This window comes from Oryzias latipes, chromosome 8, assembly GCF_053564925.1.
Source record: "Oryzias latipes strain Hd-rR chromosome 8, Olatipes_Hd-rR_3.1".
In the NCBI taxonomy this organism is placed as follows: domain Eukaryota; kingdom Metazoa; phylum Chordata; class Actinopteri; order Beloniformes; family Adrianichthyidae; genus Oryzias; species Oryzias latipes.
Window position 1 is genome coordinate 26,435,699 of NC_136244.1, and position 25,918 is coordinate 26,461,616.

At 45.9% G+C, this 25,918-nt stretch overlaps 3 protein-coding genes across 5 annotated transcripts in view; 2 read left to right on the forward strand and 1 right to left on the reverse strand.

The window, feature by feature from the left end:
- hlfa (HLF transcription factor, PAR bZIP family member a) overlaps positions 1 to 13,084 on the forward strand; it is a 58,652-nt gene extending 45,568 nt beyond the window's left edge. The window contains exons 1-4 of one of the 2 annotated variants that reach the window (XM_023957278.2): positions 4,444 to 4,841; positions 5,610 to 5,960; positions 9,903 to 10,117; positions 10,626 to 13,084. In XM_023957278.2, coding sequence (XP_023813046.1) covers positions 4,727 to 4,841; positions 5,610 to 5,960; positions 9,903 to 10,117; positions 10,626 to 10,841 — 897 coding nt within the window. In that variant the 5' untranslated portion in view covers positions 4,444 to 4,726 and the 3' untranslated portion in view covers positions 10,842 to 13,084. Of the gene's footprint in view, positions 1 to 4,443; positions 4,842 to 5,609; positions 5,961 to 9,902; positions 10,118 to 10,625 lie in introns of those variants that run through there. The other variant, XM_023957279.2, reaches the window with a different exon arrangement.
- Positions 13,085 to 13,860: 776 nt separating this feature from the next.
- Positions 13,861 to 24,918, reverse strand: mmd (monocyte to macrophage differentiation-associated). 2 transcript variants are annotated; one of them, XM_011477734.4, is made up of 7 exons: positions 24,365 to 24,918; positions 15,684 to 15,765; positions 15,336 to 15,496; positions 15,182 to 15,256; positions 15,013 to 15,114; positions 14,881 to 14,950; positions 13,861 to 14,711 (listed from the first exon to the last, which is right to left on the reverse strand). In XM_011477734.4, the coding sequence occupies exons 1-7, from the start codon at positions 24,442 to 24,444 to the stop codon at positions 14,508 to 14,510; spliced, it is 774 nt and encodes a 257-aa protein (XP_011476036.1). In that variant the 5' UTR covers positions 24,445 to 24,918; the 3' UTR covers positions 13,861 to 14,507. The 2 variants fall into 2 exon arrangements, with proteins under 2 accessions (XP_011476036.1, XP_004071158.1); XM_004071110.5 differs by lacking the exon at positions 24,365 to 24,918 and adding an exon at positions 17,377 to 17,514.
- Positions 17,710 to 25,918, forward strand: part of pctp (phosphatidylcholine transfer protein) — a 31,861-nt gene continuing 23,652 nt past the window's right edge. The window contains exon 1 of the mRNA XM_004071108.5: positions 17,710 to 17,847. The gene's annotated coding sequence lies outside the window, so the exon portion shown is untranslated. The remainder of the gene's footprint in view (positions 17,848 to 25,918) is intronic.

A 25,918-nucleotide genomic window follows, 5' to 3' on the forward strand; every position in this document is an offset into this window, starting at 1 on the left:
TGAGACCGTGATTCTTTCTTGAAAACACCCACAACTGTAAGTCCACATCACACCCATAAACCAGCAGAGTCTGTTTGGCATGAAGAGTGATTAGAGCAAACAGTGTTTGAACTGACGTGACAAACTTTCATTCATCCACTGCTCAGAATTGTCAAATGGCTGAAACTTTGTTTTCACACATGAAAACTCCAGGAAGCTGAACTTCATAGATTGGGTTTGTGTAAAGACATAGAGCTCTTTAAAAACTGTATTTGACAAAGAAATAAAGTCTGGATTTGGATTTTCTGCAGTGTATCATTCCTGTCATATCCATTTCTCAGAGGTGATTTACTGTATTTATTCATTTATATAAAAACAAGTAAAGGAGCAGCGTAAGGAGTTTAAACCATGACTCAGCCAATATTTCAACTGTAAGCTTCGGCCTCAGCTGAAGACTTGCAGAACTGCAGCCTGACAACGCCCATTGGCTGAAAATAGGTCAAGCTAACATTCACGTCATCATCAGTTATTGTGCCACATTGGACTGCTTCCTCTTTGCTCTGATTTACAGCCTCCTCCAGATCCAGACTTCATGCTGTATGCGAGGTGTTCGAGTACACCAGGGGTTTATGCTAAAAATATGAAAATGTGCCACCTGAGCAGAGAACTGTAGCAGCAATCTGTGTCACAAGATCAAGTAGATGGAGCAGCTCTGTCATCCAGTTATTCCAGAGCTTATTATTGTGTTTGATTTTTGAATTCGGCGCCTAAAGGTCAGGACTGCTGTGTATATTCACAGCCTTTGTAACACTTCTACTTTATTAACTCTGAAAGCTTTGAGGAACCTGCGAAACTGTAGTTTTTCTAGAAAGAAGGTTCTCATATGTGCATCATGTTCCTGTTCCCCATTAAGCTTCAAATCTCCTTAGTTAGTAAGGGTGTGGACTGAAGGTGGATCAGTAAAGCACTTAACTATTGTGTACAAATAAGATTTTCTCTTAAAAAGACATAATCAAAACTTCTCCCTATTCTATAAATATTACTGCTAAAGTACTTGTTCTGATCTCAGCCATTAAGGATGGTTCAAAACGGCAGCCTCTGTGAAGGTACTGACGCCATATTAACCACAAAAAGGTGTTTTAAGGCTTCACCCATAACCTCTATGTGATTACATAACATATTCAGCTGTAGCTTGTTGTAAATGTATAGTAATTGGATGAAAGCTGATATTTCTATGGCTCTAGGAGAAATGCCGTGGTTAACGTAACTTTTAACACCTTCATATTTTTGGGAAAGGCTAACAAAAGAAATAAGATCCCCAAATATGAGGAAGAAGTTCAAAAGCCACCATTTCCCTAAAGAAGGTGTCATTCTCACAGTTTTTGAGATCTAATTACAATTTCATGTTGGCAGCTCCATTGAGGCCATCTTTAGGGAGTTGTGATTGGGAGATGATGTTGTGCTGCTGTTGTATTTTTAGGAAACCAAATTGATTTTGTCATTTCTGAGCTGCTTTTCCTGGTTTGCCGATGATTTGAGAAGAACTCAAAAATAGAGATTTCAACGACTCTCTTCTTTGTTCTGAGGACATGTGCCATAAAATATAAAGAGTAGAGTTTTTTTCTGTGTCATGTCTACGTAGTCATGTTCTCCCTGCTGCCACGTTTGTAGACTTTCTACCAACATGATTTTAACGGTGTTCTCAAAAAAAGAACATGCCCACAATGATAAGTTTCTAAAGATTTTTGTTTGGGTTAAAAGACGTCGAATGAGCGGAGTTGAAGAATGTAAACACAAAGATTCGTGTCGGTACCTTGTTGCCGTTTGAAATGGAAGAGTTGCAAGTGAGCCGTGAAGGCATTGGGAAACAGGCTACAGCTTTATCCCAGAGGTGACAGCTTGTGTGATTGATGTGTCTTGGTAGGTAAACATGAATTACAAGCCTATTGTATGAAACGCGTCATAAAGCCACATAAAGAGACTGGAGTCCTGGCGCTGTTGTTTGCTTTGCTGCAATGGCCTACTTCTGTGTGAAACCAGACTAAGGAAAAAGGGAGGTTTTTAATTTTATTGTGTGCATTTTATGTGGGCAATCTATCATGATGTATAGAAAGAAAACTACTGGTACAAATGTGGCATAGCAATATGAGGATGAAAACTCAGTGATTACAATGATGAAATAGATTATTATCCAATTTAGAAATGCTTTTGTGCTTAGATATGGTTTCTATAATGTACCCGTTTTGTCTCGGCGAGTAATTTGTTTGTCCCAGAAATTACGGACAAAAGAAACCGTATATGTGACGCTTGTCGTCCCTAACCGTTACAGAGTTTTATGGTGTCAGGGAGGCTAAAAGGACAAAGTGCTCCACTTGGTAGCCTTGCCTTCGCCAGAGTATTCCTGACAAAGAATTCCCTTTCCTGTGCTTTATGCTATGCTCCAATTGTTTACCCATTTAGCAGACAGAGAACAATTGAAGACTTTTTTTTTATTAGACCTTTTATGTTATTAAAATAATTATTATTATTTATTTAGCATAAAATCAAATTTTTTTAGGAGTTTTTCCTTACCGCGAAGGAGGCTCTAAGGGCAGGGATACCCAGTTCTGTTTGTCTGTTTAGTTTAGTTCGGTTTAGAATTTACCTATTGAATTCATGATCCTTATGATTTGACTAAACAATTACCGGTATAAAGCCCATTGAGACGACTATTGTTGTAATATTGGGCTATTTTAAAATTGAATTGAATAAAATGTTTTAAATATTGGCACGCTAACATTAGCCTCGCTTTCCCTTGCTTCCGTCGCTCCAGGTTTTTCTGTGGTAGACTGCACTGAAAACTGTGAAAATGCATTCGTAAAGACTTTGGTAAACTATGAAGCCGCAATGTACGATAGATTCTTGGAGAATTGTAGGTACTCCAGTCAGGAGCCTGGCTTGATGCACCCTAAAATCTGATGCGTCTTATGGTCTGAAAAAATTCGATATTATGTAAACAAGACTCATCTCTGATTAAATCTCATTTGACTCTTGCAGTTTGAGACCCCTTAGACAACTGCTCACAACTTATGATGTTGTGTTGTTTTGTTACATCGCAAAAGTGAAAAAGTTGAATCAACATAAGGGTTATAGATAATGAATAGTTCTTATAGTTCTTTAGCTTGCGACTGGAAAAAAAACTCAAAGTGCATTTAAAAGGCGTGTTTTAAGGCTCAAATCTCCGTAATACTCTGCAGGATTTATTTTTCTTCAGATAGATTTCTCCTGTAAATATTACATCAGATGGCACAACAATCAGGTTTAGAAAAAGTAAGGGCTCTTTGTATTTGTAAATTGGTAGAATAAGAAAACAAAGTAGTTTTTTTGGTGATGTTTGTCTTTGCTGTACTCGTTGCTGGGTTTTGAGAATGTTTGTTTTTTTCCACAGCCTGTCATGTGTGGAGGTCAGCTCGGTTTGTTCAGTCGTCTCATTTAGTGCGAGTAGATGCTTTGAGTCTTTGGCGTGCGTTTTTTGTTGTTCTTTTTTATAAAGGCTATGAGGTTAAAGGTTAGAAAAGGTTATTTCCATTGTCACCTTTTTCGTTTGAGTTCATTTCTGGGGAAGCAGCAAAGCTTCAACAGTCGTCTGTAGAATGATCGCACTGAAGTTACAAAGCCAGTCTGGACCCCGTCATGTCCCCATGTTAAAGGTACGCACGTGTAAACGTTGCCTCCAGGTGAGTTTGGCTATGTACAAATCACCCAAAAAGAAGAAACCAACAGTAAACTACAACAAAACTACACAGAAACATGACGTATAGAAATCAATGGAAACAATGAGAAACAGAGCGTTGTTTTCATGAATTTGAATTAGAGAAGATCCAGATCAAGTCTTTTGTCTATGCATCAGAATGAGCCGACCAAAGAGAATGAGAGGTTTTTCAAACACCATTTTTTTCATCTGCTCGGATTCATTGTGATCTAAATAAAGACATACTCAGGAATGCAGGATTAATTATTTTATATATGTCCTCCATCATGAAAGATCCTACAAGAGGTCAAAGAGTCTCTGTCTGTCTGTCTGTCTGTCTGTGTCTCTGTCTCTCTCTCTCTGTCTCTCTCTCTCCTGATTTTCTTAAGCCTTTCAGAGTAAACTATATCCATATATATGATCATATATTACCGGTTGTTTATAGTGAGGAATGAACATTAAAATACACTTAAAAACTCCAAATGGAGATTTTTTTTTCATGACACGGATCCTTTAAATTATTTAAATATGTCCTTCATCATGGAAAAAAAAGCTGCAAGAACATGTTGAAAACACAGAAACTTGAAGAAAAAAAAACTCTTTTGTGTTGCAAGTTGTAAATTTAGTACATTACCCCAGGTGTTCATAAAGTCGCGTCATATTTTTCCCAGTGCTCCTCTTTTGCTCCTGAACGCACCACAAATCCCGCCTTCCCAGTGCTTTGACGTCACCGCACATGTATTGAGGAGTGCAGCGCCCCCCTCCCTCCCCGCGCGCGCTCCCTCCGCCTCCTCTACCTATTTGCCAGAGAGCCTCGACGACAGACCTCCAGCCGCTCGTCGTCCTGCTGCTGCGCGAAGCCTCCTGTCGTCCGTCAGAGCCCGGGCTTCGTCCTGCCCACCTGCGCGGATCGCTCCACCGGCCGGCTAAACGACTTCTTTTTTTTTTTTTTTGTTACCTCTTGGGGGGGAAATTGAGTTTTTGTGAGCTTGCTTCTCCAGTCGCTCTTCAAGACAGATGGAGAAAATGGCCAGACCTCTTCCCATAAACCCAACTTTCTTGCCGCCGACTCACGGCGTCCTGAAATCCCTGCTGGAAAATCCGCTCAAGCTGCCCTTCCATCACGACGAAGGTACGCGGGAAAGCCCGAAACTTCTTCTTGACGCGCTTTTAAAGCTCTGGTGGTTGTCGCTCTACTGTAGATATTCGTGGATTTGACGGATGGGGCGCTTTGAAGGACATTGGCCAATTAGATATTATTTCACGAGTTACTCCTCTCGCATTTTAACAATCTTTGTCAAAGAAAGTGAGCCCGTAGAACTAGAATCTGAAAATCGTTTAGAGGTCAGAAAAGAAAGATGTTTGTCTGGACTGGATTTTAGTTGGCTGTTTGTGCTTGTTTGTGTTGCCTTGTTGGCATTGCGCAGACTTTTATCAGTCTTTCTAGTCTGAGTTTCGAAGTGCTGTTTATAACCTTTAAACCTCTAATTGGGATTTATTGGCGTTTGCGCCGTCGGTCCAGTAGAGGGCGCCGGTCCTGGCTCCGTCTATGTCCTGACGTTATCTGGGCATGAATGAGCGCGTTAAAGGGTCAGGCCACACAAATGAATACTTTCTGAAATATCCATGAACATGGGGGGGGGATGTACTGAATGTAATTTTTTCATGTTCACTGTGCTGTTGTTAAAATGTCAATTTTTGTTTAAAAAAATGACAGTATTATTGTGAGTCAGGTATTTTAAATTCTCTTTAAATATATATAGGTTCGAAAAATAAAAAAAAGAATTTCATAAAATTCCCTGATTGTCTGGGCGCAGACATGTTTCTATTTCTGCTCCGACAGTGACCCGTGATCCGCCCCAGCCGTGGTACAATGGACTGACTGTGCTTTCGTTTTCAGGGTTTGGAAAGGAGAAGGAGAAGGAGAAGAAGCTCGAGGATGAGAGCAGCGCGGCCAACCACCCCCAGTCGGCTTTCCTCGGTCCGACTCTGTGGGACAAGACCCTCCCCTACGATGGAGACAACTTCCAGCTGGAGTACATGGACCTGGAGGAGTTCCTGGAGGAAAACGGCATCCCGGCGAACACGGCCCAGGGTGAGCAGGCCCCGCAGACGCCACAGGCCTCCATGCAACAGGCCCCGCCCCCCGCGCCGCCCACGCCCTCCGTGGTGGACCTCAGCAGCCGCGCCACCACCTCCGTCCACACGGCCATGGCGCCGCAGACCTGTCTGCGCAGCCCCAGCACAGCAGGTAGGATGCACATGCGGCGGAGTCTGACCCAAGCACACCTGCAGCACACAGAGGTGCTGGGGGGGGGAGGGGGGGCTGCTGCGCTCCACGAATGCAGGCTCCTGCTGTCAGTCTCAGTGACTGGGTACAGTTTTACACCTGAGACCTTTGAGCCGCGGTTGTAAACTGGTTTAGAGTCTGCTGGCAGAAACCGCCGCCTCCCGGTGACCTTTCAGCCCGTCCGTGCTGCTCACTGATAAACGTGAATTGTGGCGGTTGTTGTCCTTGGAGTCATGAACGCTAGATGCATGTAAACAAACACCCACCCCCCACCCCACCCCCCGCTCTGAGTCTGGCAGCACATCCGATGGAGCTGATAGGCAGATGGAGGCTCAGCGGCGCTGCCTCCTGCCACAACAGTCACCTGTGAAAGCTGCAGCTACCCATGGAAACCGACTCGTGCTGCTGAGTCAGATTTACCCCAGAGGGGCAGATAGACCTGTGTGTTGATGCTTTCTACTGCGACCTGAGCCTGTCGTGCTCTGGGCTGAATCTCCAGCCGTGAAGGGGTTTGGACTTTTTTGGTTCCTGCTGGTTTCCAGCTGATGTGCCGCACGGCCGCTTCCTCCCCATGACTTAGTCTGAAACACCAGGAGGTTTAGTGAAGTGCCAAATTAAAAAAATATTCCTAAAAAATGTCTTTCATATCAAAATCAAAAGCTTTAAAGTCCCACTCTGATCATCTTCTGATCAGATGCAGTAGTTGTGTTGTAGAGTAAGTCCATCCCCGCTTCCCCTCCCTGTTGCTGAGAGCTCTTTGTTTACAAACTCTCCCTCTAGCTTACAGGCCCTCACACCCCCAACCTAACATTAGCGAAGCAACCAAAATGACAGCAGCATCAGATGTGTCCATCCGTCCAGTTTAGATCCAGATTCCAGCTCAGAAAAACAAAACATCTGTTTGTCTGCAGGTGGATGCATCAGAAAGGGGCGGAGCATTGACCCTGCGGCTCCGCCCAGTGTATTTTCTACGTCACAAATATGGTCTTTGTAAAACAGCATTTTTCTTTTGGTCTGCTCCACAACGATTTGTATAAATAAATACAATTTTAATCTTAATTTTATTTATATATGTCCTCCATCATCAGAAAAATGCTGCAAGATGTTAAAAAAACAACCTAGAAATAATTTTTTTTATCAGAGTGGGTCTTTAAAAAGCATCAGGAGGTATCGCCAAGATGGCGTCTTACTTACAAACACAACGTATGTCGACGGATCTGACCTTCAGGAAGACGGGTGACCCTGGCGGTCTCTGTGGATGTGAAGTTTTTTTTAATACATTTCATTCCTGAGGATTTCCAACATGTTTCTCGACAGCAAACGCACAAAAACGGGAACGACTCAGTTTGATGCGGTCACAGCAACAGGTTAGAGGTGTTGAATTCAAAACCCTGATGGTCCCATGACCTCTGACCTCTGTGGTGGGACCTGTTGTGTCGGTCAGAAGCGGATAAAATCCGTAAACGGGCGGGTAAATAATTTCTGCGCAGTGTTTCAGAGCCACACAGGCAGGAACGTTTACATCATGGAAAACAGTCGTTTCTCAGAAAAATGAGCCGTTAGAATTTGCAGAAGCACCTGTGGATTGGTTACAGGAAGCTGGTTTCTATGTGATGGCGCTTTCCTGGTAGACGCTGGCGTCCGCACAAACGCGCCCTCAGCACGGAGGAGCTGCACCGCCAGCGTCTTCTTGTCCGGCAGACGCCCGATTCCCGTCGTTCTCGACCAAAATGTTTGTTTTTATGATTTTACTAACAAAACGCTGAGCAGCTGCAGTCACGCAAACCTGCCGCCGCCGCCGGCGCAGACGTGCATCAGCTGTGGATAGTGGGATACAAACCAGAGCGGATGGGTCAGAGGAGCTGCATGCTGCTTTTCCCAGCATCCGTGCACGTGCGCGCATGCTGCTTTTCCCAGCATCCGTGCACGTGCGCGGCCCGTCTCCGCATCGGTTTCTCACGTGAAGGCGGTCGGGTTTTCCTGCAGGTCCATGTGACCAACACACGCGGCTGCCGTGTGCAGCACCGAGCTTAACACGGCGCCGAAGGCCCCCCCCCACTCGATCTCACTTTCAGCCCCCTCCCCCACCTTCCCTCTTGCTCCCCCTCCCTCGCCGGCCTGGGCTCCGGCAGGCCTTAGAGCAGAGCACAGGCTGTTCCCCGTCGAGGTCACATGGACCCGGGCGTGCTGCTGTCACATGCGCTCGCTATTGTTCCCGCTCTGCCAGTCTGGCCTCCCTCGCCGCCACCGCGCCGCAGCCACCTGAGCGATCACCATTTCACCCACAGCCGCTAAAGGGGGGCGGGTGTCCCATGGCGTGTATTTATTTTTTAATTTAACCAAAGGTGGCCCGGCAACAAACTCCACCCACAAGCTAAAGGTGGAGCACAGACACCCGTCAGCACCGAGGAAACGACCTCCGTGACCCAAAACCTCTTTCACGCTTATCTCCACCAGTTTTAGTCGCCAGTTTCCTGCTGGAACCAAACGTCCTCTGGACTCGTGAGGCCCATGAAGGGGCAGAGAGTCTGCATCCGGTCGCTCCTGCAGATGTTTGTTTTCCTCCCCGTCAGCTGACCTCATGAGTCCAGAAGAAGCGGTTCTGCAGATCAGCACCGCCCAGCTGATCATCAGAGGAGCAGCCGGGACTCTGAAAAGCACAAGAGCGAACAGCTGTGAGGGGGGGCTCCTATCTCCCCCTCATCTGAGAGCGTGACACGCCCGTGCGCGCGCACGTTCACGCTACAGATGAAAGCAGAAGCGAGGATTGATCCCGCTCTCTCCGGCTGGCAGGGGGGCGGGGTTATCCAGGCGATGTAAACGGCCTGCTGGTCACTGACCCGACCGCTCTTATCTTTGCTCATTAGCTGCAAGGGGGGGGGGGGCTATTTTGAGGCTGCTGGTTCAGTCGGTAAGCAGCTTGGTGTCTGCGGCGGTGGCGGCGGCGGAACACGCCGGCCTGTTTGTGTGGAGGATTACCTGTGGGGGTCAAACCTGTGCAGAACCTCTGCAAAAATAAAACCCAATCAGAATCATCGTCATCAGAACAACTGCACAGTTTTTAAATTCCTCCAATGTGAATCTATATTTTCTATGTCACAACCAAAATACAGAATTCAATAAATATATGTATTTGTCAAATTAAAACCATTTTAAATTCAATATATTTATATTAAAAACTAAAGGAAACAATAGTTTTTGCCTTAAAAATGTAAAATTGGTTTAAGTTGAAAAGAAAAACTTTATGGATCAGTTTTGTTTTAATAGCACAATAAGATTAATGTATGCATTGTTTACATTGATTTTGTTTAGAGACAGCCAAAAACTTTTATCTCATATATTTGCTGATTACCTTTTGGTGATTTTTTATTTTTTTATAAAAAGTTGATCAAGTTTGACAATTTTTGTTTTTTAGTTTGGAACAATTTCTCACATCAAAAGAAATGAAATTAGCGATTATTTATTTGTGATTAAAACTTTTCAGATGCTAAATAAATCTAAAACTTTTTTTTAGAATCATGCGTCTTTAAAATGATTTTTCTTTTGCGTGAGTTTTGTCTTTTTATTGTGCCTTTGGTCCATCCGATTTTTATCAGAACGGATTTTATTGTTGAGCGGTCACTAGTGCTCTTTGTGGGTGTGGGAAGCAGGAACGCTTGTTGCCGGGGTAACCGTAGTTCGTGGTTAAAGTGCTGAAGGCGCACGCCTGTCAGAATACATGGAGGTCAAACGGCGGCGTCCCGTTTGGCGACTGTTTTATGGCAGAACATAGATTTCCCTCTGAGCTTTTGAAACGCCAGGGGGCGGAGCATAAATCACTGATGGGCGGAGTCATTTTAAAAAAAAATTTTTATCAAAGATATTTATCAGACATTTTACTCTGGTTTTCTCATCCATCTTTAGCTCTGCCCTCCTCCAGGGACACCCCCAGCCCAATCGACCCCGAGTCCATCCAGGTGCCCATGACCTACGACCCCGACCCGGCCGACCTGGCTCTGTCCAGCGTGCCGGGCCAGGAGATGTTCGATCCCAGGAAGCGCAAATTCTCCGCCGAGGAGCTGAAGCCACAGCCCATGATCAAAAAAGCCCGCAAGGTCTTCATTCCTGACGACATGAAGGTGAGCCCGGCATTTGCCCGCCCCCGCCACTGGGGGGCGCCGGTGCAGACAACTCACCCTCTCGCCCAACCGTTTTCACACAAAAGCATATTTTTACACGTTTCACTGAAAATACTGGACAGGAGAATCTTTTTTCTGGCAAAAATTAACATTTTTTTTATTTCCTTCATATCTTCCTTTGATCACATTCGCTCTGAAAAGTCATCCATAAAATGAACGGCGCCCCGTTCCGTTCTTACATTTAAACTCAAATGAAACGTGAAGGACTCTCCTAAACTGACCCAACAAGCGTTTCGGTTTCATCGTTGCTATGACAATATTTAAATTTAGTTTAACGTGGAGCCACGAAACCCGGTGTACATGTTCTACACCCCCAGACGGGAAAAAAATCCTAAGGTTGCTATGGCACTGTTGCCAAACAGTGGCCACCATTTTGGATTGCGGATGCAATTATTCCAATGTGTCGGGGCCAAATCTGACTCGTATACCCCCCCTCCCCAATCTGCAGGACGACAAGTACTGGGCCCGGCGCAGAAAGAACAACGTGGCGGCGAAGCGCTCTCGGGACGCCCGGCGGCTGAAGGAGAACCAGATCGCCATCAGGGCGGGCTTCCTGGAGAAGGAGAACGCCGCTCTGCGCATGGAGGTGGCGGACTTGAGGAAGGAGCTGGGCCGCTGCAAGAACATTCTGGCCAAATACGAGGCCCGGCACGGGCCCCTGTGAGCCCCACCCACCCCTGTTCGATACCCACCGTTACCCACAAGCCCCCGCGTCAGTTTGAAGGACTACTGCCCCCCCCCCCACCACCATAAGCTTTAGTTCCTCATTTCCTGGTTTAGAGATGAATATATATATTTACACGTTGGTGAGGAGTCATGAGCCAACCCACCTGAGGCCCCGCCCCTTTGAGAAACAGGCTTCACGTTCACACCAACTTTACATGTGACCCCTCCCCCCATAGCTGGTCATGTTTGATTTCCCAGCAGCACTTATGTTTTTCATCCTTTTGTGCAATCCGGGCATCCAAATGCCTTTTTAATGTTTTGTTTATTTTCTTTGACATTAAGCAATAACTCGTGCCCCCCCCCCCCCCCCCCCCCCCTCCCCCGTAAACTAAGCTGCACTAATGCGTGTCCCACAATCCATTGAGTCGTCGCCACGCTCTTCACGGTTCCTCATATTTATCTCCCGATTATTTCTCAGATGGAAGATTGTTGTTTTTATATAAAAGTATAAATATATACATATTCTGTTGATATGATTGTTAGTATTGAAGCTCCTTGTTGTTGTTTTTAGCTCCTTTATCTTCAGGTTTCCGCATGATCCTCTGTTGAAGTTAGCATGACTAACCGCTTCAGGACACACGCCTGTCGTCTCTTCTTCGTGTTCGCCTTCATTTTCAAGATGGCTGATTGAATGTAAAGATGGGGGGAGGGGGGGGGATTATTGGATGGTGTTGTCCAATACTGTGGTTAACCAAAAGATTCTATATTGGTTACAAAAGAGATATTTATATAATCCTATTCTACAAATTGTTGATTTTTGTACAGTATTTTTCCTACATATTACAGAAATATGTATTTTAAAGGCATAAAAATCCAGAGAATTATTAAAGAGTGACTCAAAATACGCTGGAATTTTGATATTTTGCCGAGATTTCACCCCAGACTTTGTGGGCATTAAAGCAGACGACCTTTTTTGTTGAAACACTCCTCTTGAAATCAGATATTGAGGCCCAGAAGAGACTATTTTAATTTAAAAATGGCGAAGCGGTTCTGGTCATTTTTTTTGTTTGACGTACGATGACGGAGGGCGGAGTCTGCGGCTGCAGGGGGAGGGGGAGCGTGTTCTGATTTGTGGGTCCAGAAGGAGAACAATCTTCTTCTGGGTCTGGACCTGATGTGTGTGGTATGGAAGTCCAGAGGGGTCAAAGGTCATGACTTAACTTTTCACTTGATGTCTTCACAAGTTTGTTCTCTGATTATTATCAATAATTTCCGACTTTATTTGGGCAAAATAATCAATTTTATTCCGCAAAAAACATCTTTTGGGGTCTAATGAATAGATTCTTTTAAACAAACTATTTTTTTAAAAATCTCCTGAAAGTGTCACTTTGTTGAATCAGCCATAAAAACTCCATTCATTTTCCTGTTACCACGGTAACGGTGTTGGTTGCTATATGTAACTTTGCCGTGGAGGCATGAAAATTGACACGCATATTAATCTGCCTGAAATATGAAAAAAACGTAATGGTTGCTATGGAGATTTCCTTTTCGGGGTGGCGACCATTGTGAATGAAAACGTCTAGACGCGTGTCTGCTTTTGTCGTTTCCTCCGATCAGACGGACGAGTGCGGTTAAATGCGTCCTCTCTGGACTTCAAGTTCTTCACTTTCTAGAGCTCCTGACCTTTAACCCCAGCCCCCCAGCACTCATACATTCCAGTTTAGGACAGCAGAACGGTCCAGTTACAGGTGTGCGCGCCGACATCTGACACTTTTAAGTTCCTCTAACCACCTCCAGACCCCCTCTGGTCGGCGAAGGCAGGACTGTCAGTTTGAGTGGCCCCTCCCTCGGGTCGGACCGGCTCCCTCTTCCTTCAGCCGTATAGGAAAAAGCCAATGATATTCCACGTGTGTCCCAAATGTACGTCGCCGTCGTGTGACATCGCTACCTCACCTGGAAAGAAAAGAGTCTGTTCCAGTGCCTTGAAGACACGCCCCCCCCAAGCCCCCACCCCCATCAGCAGTCCAGAGTCACGGGGCCTAAGGGCTCCTGAGCGGATTCGACCTTCTGTCGACCCCTGACCTCTGATTTCGGACTCCTAACCATTGTATTCATGGCAACACCAGCAGACTGTTAGGCAGCGTGAAGGTGGCGTCTGTCACGGCGTGGATGCTCTACATGTACTCGTGCTGTTCAGCCTCTCTGTCATTTGTAGTGTCCAATAAAACCCTGTTTATTTTCTGTGGCGTCTCCGCTCATTTCTCCACGTTTACGTTTATCGGGACGGTTACGTCGAAGCTCTTCCTTTCAGCTCATCTGTAGCAACGTCCTGAAGTGAAGCAGGAAGTCTGGTTCTGAAGCCCCGCCCCTAATCTGAATCCGGATCTTCTATGGGGTCTGCAGATGTTCTGGAGAACTTCCAGATGGTGAGAAGAATCTTTCCGTTCAGAACCGTTTCTATGAGCTCATAGAAACTAAACTCAGCTCAGGGCGTCCAGGAATCGGCTGCAGAATCTAGACTGAAGGACCAGTTTTCACAGAATATCTGACCCCCCCCCCCCCCCCTAAAAAAACAATCCAAATTTTCCTGGTGAAAATGAATTCTGCCCCTCCCAAATCAGCGGTAGAAAAAAAATCAATGGTGGGGCTCAAAAAACGAGATTTCTTAAAATCCTGAACCAAAACACGCATGTCAGGGATATCCAAAGGAAGTTATTATGGGATGGCAATACGCCAGCAGGTTAAGTTTCATTGACCTTTGACCTCAGGGGCAGCCATCTTGAATTTTCCAAAAGATCACTTTCTGCAGGTTCAAACGCTTTGATCCATCACCTCCTAACTCCAGCATCTGTGGGAAAATGTTGGTTTTGGGAGTTGTAGATTTTGAGCGGCGTTGGCGTGTGACGCTCACCAAAGAAGCGTTCCCCTGAATATTGTCAATTTAATACAGAAAATTGGTTCAAGGTGAACAAAGGTTTAAGCTCCAGGGATGTTTAGAGTTGAAAACCAGAAGCAGGTTCTGATCTGGATCCAGGTCACTTTATTTTCATATTACAAACGTGGTTTTCAGAACAGTGGTTGAACATTCGTGTTTGTGCAGCACCATGAAGAGCCAGAGCAGCAGACGGTGAGCGGGAACGTCCCTGCACAGATCATGCAGATTTACAAACATACAAAACAGAGGAATCGTACAAATACGCAGGGATTCATGGACAGACGCTACACAACACGGCTCACATTCAACGTAGTCTGTAATACTCAGGTTGTCCACCAGAGGGAGCCAAACGCAGGAGCTGATTTACTGGAAAAGAGGTTTAGAGGAGAAATCTCTTCTCGATTTCTTGGATTATTTTTGGTCATTTCAGGGATAAAATTCTGATTTTTGTCTGAAGCTGCTTCGCTTTGGCAGTTTTTTAGACACCTTTGGCATCTTAGAAACATCAAAACGTGATCGGCTCAGGTTTGATTCCGATCCTGGAATGTGGCTCGCTTCGATAGAAAAGACTGTCAGGTCATGTGCCATTTTTAGAAGATGTGCCCCCACCCTCAAGGCCTTGTACAACCCCCCCAGATACAAAGCGGTAAACATCAGTCAGGTCTTGGTAAACATCAGAAATGCAGCTCTGGTGGTGGTCGAATTAGCAAGATCGGTGGGGGGTGGGGGTCACAAGTTGAGGAGGGACTCCGCGCTGGGGGCCATGTAAAGGTATTTCCAGATGGCGTAGTAGTGCACGGCAGCAGCCAACGCCACAAAGACGTGCCAGATGGCGTGGGCAAAGGGGATGACGCCGTCGCTCTTGAAGAAGAAGACGCCGAGGCAGTAGATGAGGCCGCCACACGCCAGCTCCTGCACGCCGTCCGTGTTGCTCTGACAGGAAAACCACAGAAAACCTGTCAGATCTCCTCGTGAACACAAAAATGTTACTTATCTAAGGATAAGAGGGAAATTTCAGGCAGAAATCGAGCGTGGCGACATGTTGCTGCACTACCAAATGTCGCCACCAGAGGGCAGCAGAGGGAAGCAGAAAGTCTCTTACCATGGAGGCGATGACTGAAGCGGGGAAGAATCCCATGGTCAGATAAAACGCCAGCTCCACCAGTTTGTACCTGCAGACAGACACGCTCACCGACGGTCCTCAAGGTAAACCCACACTCTGATGCCGACTCACTTCTCATGATAGTTGAAGACGTAGATGGTTCCGGCGGCCGCCATGAGCCACACGAACCAGCGCATGTGGGCCGCCAGCGGGCCCAGCTCCCGCAGGTTCAACCTGAACGAGAACAGAAGGTCACCCCCCCGCCAGGAAACATTTAGGCCCCGCCTCCTCGGGCACTTACCACGGGCTGTAAGAGGCGGCGATGAAGAAGTAGATGACCACCCGGTCGCACATGTGGAAGCACTGCTCAACGGACCTGCGGCACAAACGGACGCGTCAGCTCCAGCACGCCACCTCCGCGGGGGGTGGGGTGGGGTGCTGGAGCGGCTCCTGACCTCATGTGGCTCTTCTTCCAGGTGACGATGTGGAACACGGTGGAGACGAGGAAGAGGGCGCACAGGCCCAGGCCGTACACCCAGGCCGTGATCCTCTCCCAGCTGGTGTCGGACAGGCGGTGCAGCAGCGTCATGCCGATGAACGCCGGCACGATGACGAGCTGCGGGACAGAAGGAGGCGCATGTCAGAGCACGCTTCTGACATCTTCAGACGCTCCTGGGTTTCAGCAGAACCCTAGAAATCTGTAGCGTGCTGTTGCCATGACACCAAGAGATGGGCGGAGTCACGCCTTTACCACGGTCAAAACAAAAGGTGGTCAAAGTGGCTAAAAGGGAGGGGCCTCTCACAGCATGAGTGTAGAAGTTGGCGGCGTGTTCGTAGCACGTGGGCTGGTAGCGGCAGTTGGCGGGGGCCCGCCTGTTCATGAACCTGAAACACACAACGTAAAAAAAAAAAACGTTAGCAGCTGAACGATGACTCAGCAAAAAAACAAAAACACCCAGGAGCAAATCGAGGAGAAAATGTTTCTGAACTAAATGAAATGTTTATCCCCCCCCCCCCCCCCCCTTTTTTTTCCAGGTCAACTGTAAACAGAGATAAATCCTCCAGGGTTCAGGGGGAGGAGCCTGAACGGACAGAAACATCCAGAAGAACCAGAACCAGAGGGTAAAAAGCCTCTGAACTTGATATGGCACCATGAGGACAGAACATTCCACGGCTGGTCTGACGTTAGCGTGTCTTCACATGTCTGAGGAGAATCCGCTTCAGTCGGGAACGCCTACACCCGACCGCCGCCTTCCGTCTCCACATTTAACCCTGCAGTTCTGCCAAAGACCACCAGGGGGAGCACTCCCAAAGCTTCAAACACCTGAACCTTTGGTTTTCATGTTATTACAGCTCAAATATGCAAAGATTTAGGTTTGTGGGGTTTTTTCTGCCCCATCGCTGTTAATACTGGAACGTTGTTGAGGTGGGCAGAGCAAACCTCCAGTCAATCTGCCCCCCCCCCCACTATGAGACTGGTTTTTGCCGCCAGGTGACCTCAGGTGACCTCTCTGCTGCTTCCGCTCCTCCACCACCGTGTGGGCGATTCATCACCCGATTGATCGCCTCTGGTTTTGTACGGACGGAGGCCACCACGTCTGAATCCGTAAGCAGCGATTGGTCCGAGTGGGTCTAAGGTAACGTTTCCATGGTGACCGCTCTGGCCAATCAGGAGTGGAGGCGGGATACAGAATTTCTTTTTTTTAAACATTTTGAATATTGGGCCTAAATTCCAAAATCCAGAGCCCTAGAAATTTCCCAGAAGTCTGCGGAATACCAGTGGGCATCGATGGTCACTAGATCGGCGAATATAGACCACAATGCATTGCGTCAGAACAAGTTTTACCATAAAAATGTATTTAAATTGTTTTTTTTTTAAATAAACCATTAACGTTTTTATCTTCAGAAGACAGTGGACCATAAATAATCGTCTAAAAACGCTCATATTAATTCGATTTTAACTTTGTGAATTGATGAAAAAAAGTAGTGAGCGTGGCGTCTGAGTTGCTTTTAAAATTAAGGGCACTATATAGTTTTTTAGTAGTTAGGGTGGGAATTCAGACACTCCTTTCAGCCTGTGGAGGGCGCTGTTTGCAGTTTGGTTTCACTTTTGCTGAGTCATGTTGTGAAAATGTAGTCGATGCTGCTGCAGACCAATGAGCAATCACCCCGGACCCGTCAGAACAGAGCGACCAACAGGAACCAAACTCCTGGCTGAAATGTGCTCGGGTACGGTACGTTTCCTGGTGACTTTAGATTTTCAGAATAAAAGCATGAAGCATGGGTCTCGCCAATCATGAAAAATGAGGTCAGTATTTTTGTTTTTTTTTACCTTTCCATGATGATCTAAGACGTTTTATCGTCCGTGTTTATTCAGTGGTTCTAACACCAGAACCCTGTTGGTTTGCAGATCTTTGATCTTTTGACCCAAAACTGAATTATTTTATTGTAAATGACACTGGGATCTCCTCCTCTTCCTCCTCTTCCTCCACCTACCTCTGGACGCTGCTCTCCGGTTCCGTGTCAGAGGCGGGCAGAGAGAACCACCACCGGCGGCGCGGCGGCATTGTTCAAAGCCGCTTCAGACAGTGGCGGTAAAGGGAACGAACCGCGAGGCGGCGGAAACGGGAGGAAGGCTGAGCTTAGCTAACGTTTCACTTCTGCTCCGAGGCACCGGCGATCCCGCGACGAAGGCACCGTTTGAGTCTTTTCCTCAGAACCATTGTGGACCGACACCGGATCAACACGTCGCCTTTGCGCTGCTAAAGTCCATGAGCCGCGGTGCCTGATGGGAAAAGCCCCGAGAACGCAGCGGTCCTGCCGGTGAGAGAGCGGCTGCTCCTCGATGAACGGTTCAACGACAATACATGATTGTCAGATCAGAGCTCCGCCCCTCAGCAACACGAATGACACAAGTATCGACCAATAAGGAGCGCCGGCGCAGATCAAACACCAATCATATTTCAGGTGGGCGGGGTTTCCCCTAAGCACCAACAAGAAATTATTTTGGCGGAAATTCGGCTTAAAAATAACACCCAAACACAAAAACACCCAATAAAAGATAAAAGCGGAAGTACTTACTTAAAAAATAAATAAATAAACTAAAGAAAATAAAAACAGACAATAGAGATAAAATAATTAAATGAGGCCAAATGATCCAAAACTTCAATATTACTTTACACTTTTAAATGTCAAAATATTTTTATTTTTTAATGCGCTTGGTGATTTGTTCATTTCACCAACTTTGATGTAATTTTATTTTTTATTTTTTTATTCTTCAATCCATCGTTTACCTTATTTCTGCTTACATTATTTTTCAGCTCATAAGAGTATAATTATGTTATTTTCTCAGAAACCCCCCCCCCAAAAGTGGTATTTTGATCTCCAGACCTCCCAGTGACACCGGTTCTGGATGGACATGTCGGTCACGGAAGCCAGAAAAGAGTTAAGGTCACTGAGCTGTCAGCCACAGGCCTCTGAAATTAAATGAAAGCCTTTGAGCAAAGCGAGGTTCCTCCTAGATGTGGAGAACCAGCATCCGACAAAAAATGTAAAGTCCAGGGGCCTCATTTATAAAACTTTGCGTAGGATTTGCGTCAGAAGTGGCGTACGGATGAAACATAGGACGTGCGTACGCACAGAAATATTCGGATTTATAAAACCGTGCGCACGCACATCCTACGCATCTTTCCCTTAATAAATCACAATCAAATCTAAATGCTGCGCAGCTTTTGCGGCCTCATGACACGCCCATAGTTGCCCATAAATAGTCCGTGAAACGCCCAAAAATGAATATTAATTGATTGCAAAATCATGGCAAACATCGAGAGGAAATCAAAAAAACGTAACTTCACTCAATGTGAAGTAGAAGTTGATGTTGGCGAGGTGGAAAACAGGAGAAAATGTTGTTTGTTGTAATGCCAAAAAGACACGTGAGTGACAAACGGTGGCAGACGCCGTAAATGCTGTAGCCTCACAACCTCGGACCGTGGCCAAAATAAAAAGCCCGCAGAGGTCCAAGAGGACGGCTGGAGGAAGTCGGAACCGGCTCATTAGCCACTCGTCCTCGTTTGCCAGCAAGTCTTCTTGCTGTCTAAAGATGCGTTCACTCCCAATTCTTCCATTTGCCACATCTTCTAAGAGCGCAAGATCAGCCATTGTGCGTCATTACGCATTGTGATGGGGCATTTTATTTCCCTCCATTTAATTACATCTGACAAGCTACAGATGTCGGTAATAATCGATGTGGAAATGGGAAATTGATCAGCAAATGTAAATTCTTGTTGCTTTCTGAATGGTTGAGACATACGCCATACATTGTTTTCTCAAAAATAAAACAAACTAAAGGCATATGCATGAATACCATAATTCTGTAGCTTATGAAGAAATGTTTTACTATGGAAACAACTTTCCCTAGTGGACAATTAATGCATCTCTCTCTATCTATCCATCTGTCTGTCTGATTGCACCTCTATCTGCTCCACCAGACGGACACACTGACGGGAATATCAGTTTTGTACATTATTTCGTTCTGTTAACTATATTATTTATGAGGATGAATTGCACAACATGCCAATATTGCAGAACATATTTCACTTTTCTTTTTGCAAATATGTGTTCATGTGAATTTCTGTTGTAATTTTCGTTTGATTTTTTTTTTTTTTTTGTTTGTTTCACTGCTGATCGATCAAACGGGTGTTTGTGTAGCTGTTGATTGTCAGACTTGCTTTGTGAAGTCTTCATGTTATTTCTTAGAGGCAGTATTGTCATTTTCACTTTCACGTGTTTCTTCCATCTGCCGACGGCGTCGCCGTTTCTCATTTCACCCGTTTTTGTGCGTACGCCTGGGTCAGAGCGTGAAGGACTGCACATTTTCCCGTCAAGTTTGCTTTTTATAAATATCAACTACTGCGTAGAGAGTGGCGTACGCCTTCTTTTGTGCGCAACGTTTATAAATGAGGCCCCAGATCTTCTCACCTGATGGAACGATGAGCGATTTTGGGATATTTTGATGTCAGACACTAAACATTTTGGTGAAATTGTTCTCATGTTGTCCTCCTTGCAGCATCTTTACCTGAAAGGTGCTGCTAAGAAAATTGAGCTCAAAACGGGATTTCTGAAGATTTCTTTAGTCAAATGAAGTAAGTAAATAAAAAAAATATGCTGGCTCCCTGTTGTGAGCTCTCAACAATGGGGAAGGGAAGGGGGGCGGTGTTGTTCCACGTCAACAGTCCCACCCTCAACTCAGAGGTGAATTTTTGATGAACTCCTGCCGCTCTGCAGAAACTATGTCCCAGAAAACAATGAGTTTCATTTATTAGATTTTTTCACCATCATCACCATCAATAAAAGACCACTGGGAACGCTTTGATGATCAGGACTTTAAATTGGGACTTTAAAATTCCAACAGAGGCTATGGGTTGCTTAAAACCCCAAAGGGTAAAGAGGGGTCAACAATCATAATTAGCTCACCTCCCTAATCTCTGCTCCTTTTTCCTCCAAAGAGCTCATTGATCTGATTTGACAAACATTTGGCGGCGTCCATCGCGCCGCCACGACCTCGATTCGCATTTTAGGTTTCACTTGATGACGTCTGCGAGTCTAAAGACCAGAATCTTTGCCATCTGTTCCATGATGTGACGCAGTGGGAGGAGCTTTCCAAGCCAATGAACAAATGAGGCGTGTCCAAGAAAAACCTGTTTGCTTTCAGAAGAAATCCCAGTTTCTGTTTGCTCCCAACAAAAAGCAGAAGAAGGAGGATTGTTGTTTCAATATTTTCCAAAGTCGTTCATGGTTTAGTTAAGAGGCAGGACATTTTCTGGCCAGCAAAGCTAAACCTAAAATCCTCGCGTAGTTTTTGCTCATCAACGCAAAACGCTTGGGACCTTTTCCAAGCCCCGCCCCTTCCATCGAAGGCGACCAGAGACTCGAACCTGTGAACATTTTTTCCTGCCTTCATGTTTTTGTTTCACCTCAAGAACTTCACTGTTAGATCTACTAAAAGAGAAACAGAATTTGTGAAGTTTTTGCGTCTTTGCTGGTTTTGTGGAAGCAAACGACGCAAAAGTTTTTGTCATTCATGAGTGGAAACGACTCGAGCCGAGTCACATGCACCCCTACGGGTCAACCCCCAGCAGCTGGGATTTGGGATCAAGGCCTAGACTTACATTTATATATGTATATATTATTTTTTATTTTTTATTCCAAACAAACACTATAAAAAGTAGCAGAGTAATCCTCCTGTCAGACAGGTCAGCCATGCTAATTCTGTCCAGTAGTACGCCTGCTGGCCTCCTTTCAGAGGACATCCCAGCTTTTGCTCCTCATCACCAAACCTTTCAGGGAATGGCGTGAAAACAAGCCGACCCTCCGTGGACGGACGCCAACGCAGCGCAAACGCACGCATCTGTCTGACTTTAAATAGAATCTGGTCCACCTGCTCACTGCTGCAAACATGCAGGCTGGAGGCTTTCTGCACACGTGACGGCGACTTAAACAGCTTTTTAATTGGTTTATGGTTCCTTGGAATGCAGGAGGAGAAGGCGTCGGATTTCACGGAGTCGGGTATAAATGAGTCAAAAGTTCCATTTAGTTAGATTTTTTTAACGCAGTGATCTTACATAAAGAGGTTTCTATTTCTGTTTTTTATTTAATATGCTTTAAAATGCCTGTAATCTGTAATTCCTCACTTTGTTTTGGCAAAATATTTCAAACTGAAAACATTTAGACTAAACTAAATGAGTCCAACGAGCTGGATGGATGGACGGATGGATGGACGGATGGATGGATGGATGGATGGATGGATGGATGGATGGATGGATGGATGGATGGACGGATGGATGGATGGATGCACAGATGGACGGATGGATGGATGGACGGATGGATGGATGGATGGACGGATTCACAGATGGACGGAAAGATGGATGGATGGACGGATGGATGTATGGATGGACGGATGGATGGATGGATGAATGGATGGACAGACGGACGGACCAATGGATGGATGGATGGACGGATTCACAGATGGACGGAGAGATGGATGGATGGATGGATGGATGGACGGATGGATGGATGGATGGATGGATGGATGGATGGATGGATGGACGGACGGACGGACGGACCAATGGATGGATGGATGGACGGATGCGGAGATGGATGGATGAATGGACGGATGGATGGAGGGATGGACGGACGGACGGACCAATGGATGGATGGATGGACGGATTCACAGATGGACGGAAAGATGGATGGATGGACGGATGGATGTATGGATGGACGGATGGATGGATGGACGGATTCACAGATGGACGGAGAGATGGATGGATGGATGGATGGATGGATGGACGGATGGATGGATGGATGGATGTATGGATGGATGGATGGATGAATGGATGGACAGACGGACGGACCAATGGATGGATGAATGGACGGATGGATGGATGCACAGATGGACGGAAAGATGGACGGATGGATGGATGGATGGATGGATGGACAGACGGACGGATGGACGGATGGATAAATGGATGGATGGATGGACGGATGGATGGAGGGATGGACGGACGGACGGACGGACCAATGGATGGATGGATGGACGGATTCACAGATGGACGGAAAGATGGATGGATGGATGGATGGACGGATGCGGAGATGGATGGATGAATGGACGGATGGATGGAGGGATGGATGGACGGACGGACCAATGGATGGATGGATGGACGGATTCACAGATGGACGGAAAGATGGATGGATGGATGGACGGACGGACGGACCAATGGATGGATGGATGGATGGATGGATGGATGGATGGACGGATGGACGGATGCAGAGATGGACGGATGAATGGACCAATGGATGGATGGACGGATTCACATATGGACGGATGCAGAGATGGATGGACGGACGGACGGACGGACGGACGGACGGACGGACGGACGGACGGACGGACCAATGGATGGATGGATGGACGGATGGATGAATGGATGGATGAATGGATGGATGATGCTGCTACCGGAGGATCAATTTAGTAAAGATAGCTTTGATTCTGACCTTGATGTCACACTAAGTAAAGGATCAGAATGGAGCAGAATTCTCCGTTTCTGTTTGCAGACTTGGACTAAAACCTGTTTTTTGACGGATTCCACGTTTCTCTGTCGGGTCATGACATCAGCAGACCCACCTCATCTATTCCACATCTACTTCTGTTTGGAAGTTGGAATTTGAAACATAATTAATTACAAATAAAATATCAATCTGTAGAATAAAAATTATTCTGTCAAGAAAATCCGTTTTCAATATAAAAATCTTGAAAGGAAAAAAGTTTTTACCGATAGTAGTTATAAAAAAAAAAAAACTTCTATTTTAGCTTTATCTGTGGTTTGTGAACTTTGGACCCCAAATAAATCTGGACAAAAACGACAATAAAATCACATCCAAAAGGCGAATGGGCCATCGCGTTTTTCCAGTTTTCCATCTATCATCTCCCATCGGACCACATGTACAGTTTTCAGTTTGATGCCCCTCTGTGTCCACGCTGCTAATAATCCCAAACTTTATAACAATAATTAAAAAAAAGCAGAATAAAGAGCAAATCTGAGGATTTCATTCATAAAAAATCAGTTTGTAGAAGTTTGCTGGTTAAAATGTCAAGTGTTGTCTTTAAAATGCACCCAGGTTACTTTTCTGATTAAACCAAACCCCCCAAACCAGGAAATGACAAATACTGCTGTTCTGCAAATGACCACCAGAGGCTGGTTTGAAGACAATTTTACCGTCGACCTCCATGTTAAAGCAACAAGGCGTCGTTTGCAAAAAGTGGCGTCTGAATTGACCTCATTTGGTTTGAGCCGGAGTAAACCATTTTCTTTGGTTGACGTCACACTTGCTCGGTCCAGGTCCAGGATATAGTCGATGGTTGGAGCCTCAAAACTCTGTCTTTATTAAATCAGCTGGTATCGGGGGGTCGCTGAGGTGTTCGCCATTCAGGCGCCATGTTGACCGAACACATCGTAGATCATTGGTCCCTGTTGTTGAGGCAGAACTTTCTTTTCTTTTGATGCGATAAGATAAATGGACGTCATTTTAAATAAAAGTTTACGTTTTTTGTGTTTGTTGTAGCATTTTGATTATTTCACCTCCAGCCTGAGGGGAACCGACAAAAGATTTACTATCAGAGTATTTATTCGTTTGCTGTCAGAGTATCTATTACAATAAACTACAGTAGACACATGAAGTACTTCTACTTTATCGTTCTTCCCAGATAAGAGATGAAACTTTGCCCAGAGACCGTTCATCAGGAGCTGTCATGGTTTTATCTACATCTGAGAACCAAGTCCAGTGTTATGAGGCGGTTCTGGACGGACTGAGGTGTTTTTGTTCCTGCAGCTTGATTTGGGTCATTTCCTTTTCAGAACAGATGGCCGGCTCTGGCCTGAGATCCTTGAGATAAAGAAGGATTTTGCATCAGAGACAGGTGGCTCGGCCTTACCTTCCGACTCGGCTCTTGTGCAGGTCCAATCCAAACATGGTTCCAGAACCAGCGAAACAACGTAAAAAAGGAAAGAGCATTTACGTACAAAAAAAACCCAAAAGGAGTCACTGCGCTCACAGCCACTTAGACCATGGTGCTTTTCTTCTCCCTGAAGTCCGAGTGTGACGGATCCTGATAGCTGGTGATCATGCTGGCCGTGTCCCACCGCCCCATCGGCGCCGAGGAGCTCTGCATCACCACCAGCCTGATGGGCGAAGGAGTCGGCTCTGGGTCCGGAGCGTACTCCTTTGTGGGATCTTTGCCCCGGCAGTCGTACATAATACACGATATCAGAAACACCAGGAGCAAGATAACATAGCTGGCGATGAGGATACAAAGGTTCAGAGTGACGGGGTCGATCTCCTGGTAGTTTTCCAGAAAGCCCATGGCGCCCGCCTCATGCTTAGCGTCCCGGAGGCCCGAAGAAGCAACAGCTCGGAAGACAGGAGCACTAAAGACGCCTCGCCACAGCAGGGATTTCTGTTGCCTCTCACCCGCCCTCCCTGAACCGTCTCCCACCTCTCCGTTTCAGAAGGGCGCCTCGGAAATGAGGCTTTGAGATAAAAATACTTTAATCCCCGTCACTGCTAACCTGGCCTCGCAGCGATCATTGGCTCCAAGCTTCACTCGCAGACAGAATCTGTTATATCATCTTCATCTGCTGCAGAGCAAACGTCAGATTCATCTGCGTGCACGTCTAATCTTAATCTTGGTCGTGAGGGGGGGGGGATTGACACTGAAGGCCATCTGGCTAAAGAGGGGCAGGAGAACGCCACGCAAGAGCAACTCCGAAAAGGCAGAAAAGAGGGGTCTGATTCCCGGAAGATCCTTGCATGATAAGCTTTTATTCTGAAACATCACGCTCAACCTGATCAGATGGGGGGGGTCAGGAAAAATACTCACCTGTTGTGCTGCCATGCTTGCAGATCACTGCCAGTGACCAACAGCAGAGGGCAGCAGAGATCTGGAGGATCAACCAAAGATCTAGAGGAGGGTTCAGACGGAGCAAACGTTCCAGCACAGCACTTCTGCTTCAAAAAGCTGAACGAAAGGCATCAGGTTGTGGTAAATAATCTTCAGACTGACCTGTCAGAGACGGGCTTCAGTCGCAGTCTGGCGTCAGGAACAGCTTCAGGAACCTCCAACAAACCCCTCAAAGGTCTCTGGATCCATTCAGTTTCAATGAAGGTGATCAGATGAAAATTCTATTTTTTTTTCTTTTGTGGAGCAACAATAAAAAACCTCAAAGACTCTGAAGTGAACCAACATTTTCAGCAGATGTTTCCCCCTTATTTTGGTACTTTCAAAATAAAAGCACGTGTGTTTGCTCTGAATACTATTTAGCTTATGACAATCTGATCTCAGCATTAAAGTAATGACTCGGCCTGTAGTTGTAACTTTTTATGACTAGTTTAGTCCCAGTTAGAAACTAAAGGTCTGAATTTGGGGGGGGGGCTGCAGAGTTACTGTCTAAAATTCAAAATACAATCGTGTGCTTTAGTTTAATTGAAA

What these genes read in the sequence shown, in the direction of transcription:
- mmd (XM_011477734.4), bottom strand. Translation starts at nt 24,444, where the DNA reads ATGCTCTTTCCTTTTTTACGTTGTTTCGCTGGTTCTGGAACCATGTTT. An exon ending in GCCGCCTCTTACAGCCCGTG is followed by an intron (nt 15,115 to 15,181) that starts GTAAGTGCCCGA and finishes GTTCTCGTTCAG; the next exon opens with GTTGAACCTGCGGGAGCTGG. An exon ending in GTCTTCAACTATCATGAGAA is followed by an intron (nt 14,951 to 15,012) that starts GTGAGTCGGCAT and finishes GTCTGTCTGCAG; the next exon opens with GTACAAACTGGTGGAGCTGG.